The 4,312-nt window shown below is 61.7% G+C and overlaps 1 protein-coding gene across 1 annotated transcript in view; it reads left to right on the top strand.

Moving 5' to 3' along the window:
• The window catches only part of CACNA1G (calcium voltage-gated channel subunit alpha1 G), a 57,890-nt gene extending 53,793 nt beyond the window's left edge, over positions 1–4,097 (top strand). Inside the window, 4 exon segments of the mRNA XM_023744210.1 lie at positions 1,049–1,211; positions 1,507–1,676; positions 3,025–3,291; positions 3,293–4,097. Of these exon segments, the coding sequence (XP_023599978.1) occupies positions 1,049–1,211; positions 1,507–1,676; positions 3,025–3,291; positions 3,293–3,757 (1,065 nt within the window). The 3' untranslated portion in view covers positions 3,758–4,097.
• The last annotated feature ends 215 nt before the right edge of the window (positions 4,098–4,312 follow it).

Genomic DNA, 4,312 nt, shown 5'->3' with positions numbered 1-4,312 from the left:
CCGACCCCTGGTCCTTCTGACTATGAGCAGCCCCCTCCTCCCACCCTTCTCCTTTCTCTTAGGACTTAAGCGGGGACTGGGACCCCCTTCCTCACAGCAGGGCTCTGTCCCTGGGGGTCTTGGGGTGGGTGCAGAAGTGGAACCTGAGCTGAGCGGGGGAAGCAAAGGAACCACACTGTCTTCAGCACAGCCATCCCCAGGCCTGGTGGCTGCTCAGCCGGCTGGGCCCGTGTGGGACCCTACAGCCGCCCTGAGAACTGGGAACAGACCCGGGGAGGGAGAAGTCTCTTGGGAGCAAACCTGGTCTCCCTCTGGCTGGGGTCAAAGGCTGGTTCCTGCCTTTCTTTTAAATAGATTCCAGACACCCACCTTAACCCCCGTCTCTCCACTGAGGACCTGAGTGCCCAGCCCACCCCCATCATGTGATTAAAAGGGGAGAGGGAGGCGGGCGGGTAAGCCAGCTGTGGCATCCCCTAGTGCTCATGTCGTTCAGCCTGTTCACTCGGCCCATGCCCAGTGCTGGTGCTGAGGCCGCCTTAAAAATTGGATGGGGACCTAGAAGGCAGTCCCAGCTGCCAAGTCTCCCCCATTCCCAGTCCCCCCACAGCCCCTGCAAGGAGGACTGCGGGATGCTGGTAGCTTTTCATCCTCCCTTGTGGTCCTTCGGCCCCTCTCAGTGGGGCCTTGAGGATGAGCTCTTAAACCAGGCTGGGGGCTGGGGGCTGCTCTCCCTCCTTTGGACACCTCCTCACCCTCCACCCCTGCCCCCCCCTCCGGAGGCTCCATGGGTTACAGTGTGGATGGTTTTGTGGGGCCAGGGCCTCCTCCCGCCTCCTTCCTCCCTGTGTGTGGAGGGCTCCTCCATGTGTCTGCCCTTCTGCCTGACACTCATCCCATCACCACCTTGTCCGAGAAGGGGGTGGGGGCCGGGGCCTTGGGCGGTGGCGGGGGGTGGGGAGCTTTTGGCCTCTGCTGTCCATCTCTGCCTCAGTTACCCAATCTGGATGCCCCCTCTTCCGCCCACCTCCCTCCCCTGTTTCTTTTGCAGAGGGGGCCCCACCCGGGGGAGGTGCCAGACCTGCTGAGCGTGCGGAAGTCCGGGGTCAGCCGCACGCACTCGCTGCCCAACGACAGCTACATGTGCCGCGATGGAAGCACTGCCGAGGGGTCCCTGGGACACAGGAGCTGGGGGCTCCCCAAAGCTCAGTCAGGTACCAGGGCCCGGGGCAAGCCAGCATGGCTCACACTGGGGACCTCGTCCTTGGCTCGGCTCCGTCCTAACCTGGGGGGAAACTGAGGCAGCCAAAGAGGGCTCTCCTACTTCTGAGGAGCCCCCAGCCCCTGCCTGAGGGAGGTGGCTTTCGAACAGGGTGAGGGATCTGTGGTAAGGATGGAGACCCTGATGGGGGCGCGGAGAGAGGAAGGGAGGGGACTCAGGTGGGAGCCAGACTGGCGGGCCCTTCACCTCTTCTCTTTCCTCCTTTCCCCGTCCCCCTCACCCCGCAGGCTCTGTCTTGTCCATTCACTCCCAGCCAGCAGACACCAGCTACATCCTGCAGCTTCCCAAAGATGCTCCCCGTCTGCTCCAGCCCCACGGCGCTCCTACGTGGGGCACCATCCCCAAACTGCCCCCGCCGGGCCGCTCCCCTTTGGCTCAGAGGCCTCTTAGGCGCCAGGTAAGCAGGTGGGCCTGGGCCTGAGGGCTAGCCTCTCTGCCGGGAGTCCCAGGTTGTTGGTGATGACCAGGGTGGCCTCTTCCATTCTCCCAGCAATACTGACTCTGAGGCAGTGACAGGCCAGGCCAGGCGCCAGGACACAAAGCCAGACCAAGCAGAGGTGGTCTGTGACCGCTCAGACTTTGCCCCCCTCCCCCGTTTCCCTGAGGAAGCCTGGAGACCAGAGGAGGCCCAGGTTGCCCAGGGACGCATGACAAGTTGGAGATGAGCCAGGCTTCTGACTCCCTTTTCCCGACCCACAGCTGCCTCCCTGTTCTCTGTATTTCTAGACCTACCTAAGGGGCACGAGGCACATTTTTTAAAAAATATGTTTTTATTGATTTCAGAAAGGAAGGGAGAAGGAGAGAGAGATAGAAACATCAATGATGAGAATCATTGATCGGCTGCCTCCTTCATGCCCCCTACTGGGGATGGAGCCCACAACCCAGGGCATGTGCCCTGACCGGGAATCGAACTGTGACCTCCTGGTTCATAGGTCGACGCTCAACCACTGAGCCGCACTGGCTGGGCACGAGGCACATTTTAGGTGTCTCCATCTTTGGCCAAGCCTGGGGCCCACCTTCTGGAGCCCACACTCCAGGAGCCCAGAGCAGAGGCTCGTGTAGCCAGGCGAGGCTTGTGTGTTCACCAGCAACAAGCCCACAGCCCATGCGGTGTGTGTCCTTATGCCTGAGCACGGCCACGTGAGAATCTGCTCAATCCCACCCATTGGGGGACAGTCCCCATCCATCCTGTAAATATTCACTGAGCATCCCTGTGTGCCAGGCCCCGGGGAGACAGACAGATGAGACAGCCCCTGCCCCCCAGAGCTCAGGGTGTGATCGTAGACACACACCCCACCAGATCTCTGCGGTGACAGGTCGCGGGCTGAGATGCTCATGGGCCCGGTGCAGCAGGGAGCAAAGACGAGGAAGGGGTCCGTCTTATTGGAGGGTAGAGACTGTCGGGCTGTACATCACAGGGGACCGGAGCCCATAAAGTTGAGGGCTTAAGGCCTAAGAGGCAGGGAGGCATGAGGGAGCCGGCTGGGGAGCAGAGCTGGCCCAGTGCCTCCTTGTGTCCTGGGGGCTGGGAATTGCAGGCTTGGGGGAGACACCGAGGAGGGCAGTGGCCAGAGGGCCCGATGCACATGGCCCGTATCTCTCCACAAGAGCCAATACTGGACCCTCCGTTAGGGTGGTCCTGCAGCTCCCTGGACGGGGAGGAGGGGGCTCGCTGGCTTGCCTGGAGGAACAGCTAATGGGGGAGAGGAAGCCCCCAGGCTGAGCCCTCCCCCCACCCCATACAGGCAGCAATAAGGACCGATTCCCTGGATGTTCAGGGCCTGGGCAGCAGGGAGGACCTGCTGTCAGAGGTGAGTGGGCCCTCCCCGCCTCTGGCCCGGACCTCCTCCTTCTGGGGCCAGTCGAGCACCCCGGTGCAGCATTCCCGCAGCCAGAGCAAGATCTTGAAGCACACGCACTCGCCAGCCCCCTGCCCGGGCCCAGAACCCACCTGGGGCAAGAGCCCACTGGAGGCCAGAAGCAGCTTAGAGCTGGACATGGAGCTGAGCTGGGGTTTCAGGAGACCTCCTGCAGGCGGGCAGCCAGGAGGCGCCCCCTTCCCCGCGGGACCTGAAGAAGTGCTACAGCGTGGAGGCACAGAGCTGCGGGCGCCGGCCCGCATCCTGGCTGGAGGAGCAGAGGAGGCACTCCATTGCTGTCAGCTGCCTGGACAGTGGCTCCCAACCCCACCTGGACCCCGGCCCCTCGGGCCTCGGGGGGCAACCTCTTGGGGGGCCTGGGAGCCGGCCCAAGAAAAAACTCAGTCCGCCCAGTATCTCTATAGACCCCCCTCAGGGCCAGGGCGCTCGGCCCCCACCCAGCCCTGGCATCTGCCTCCGGAGGAGGGCTCCGTCCAGCGACTCCAAGGATCTCTCGGCCTCCGGCCCCCCTGACAGCATGGCTGCCTCGCCCTCCCCAAAGAAAGACATGCTGGGTGTCTCCGGTTTATCCTCTGACCCGGCAGACCTGGACCCCTGAGTCCTGCCCCCCTCTCCCACTCACCTTTCTCCACTGGGTGCCAAATCCTCGCTCCTCCTCTTGGGCTATATTCCTGACAAAAGGTCCATGTGGACACCCAGGAGGCGCCCCTCCCGGCCTCAGTGGCACTGGGCACTGGCCACTGCAGGATTCCCAGCGAGTGGGGAGCAGCAGCCCTGCCCACCCTGGCTCCAGGCGGGAAGAGAAGCCCAGTGTCGCTGAGGTTCCCGACACCAGGAGCTGTTGGGAGAAAGCAATACGTTTGTGCAGAATCTATGTATATTCTATTTTATTAAATTAATTGAATCTAGTATATGCGGGATGTACGCATTTTGTGACTGAGGAGACTTGTTCCCTTCCACTTTTATGTGTCTCAGAATATTTTTGAGGCGAAGGCGTCTGCCTCGGCTATTTTAACCTAAAACCACCCGTCTAGTTATACTCCCTCTTCTTGCAAAGCACAAGCTGGGACGGCGAGTGCATCACAGCCCTGACGGCGACCCATCTTCGGCGGAGAGCGAGGACCATTTTGGAAACTGTAATGTAACTTATTTT

This window comes from Myotis lucifugus, unplaced genomic scaffold (assembly GCF_000147115.1).
Source record: "Myotis lucifugus unplaced genomic scaffold, Myoluc2.0 scaffold_435, whole genome shotgun sequence".
Classification (NCBI taxonomy): Eukaryota; Metazoa; Chordata; class Mammalia; order Chiroptera; family Vespertilionidae; genus Myotis; species Myotis lucifugus.
The sequence above is the reverse complement of the archived record's forward strand: the minus strand, read 5'-3'. Positions and strand labels throughout refer to the sequence as shown.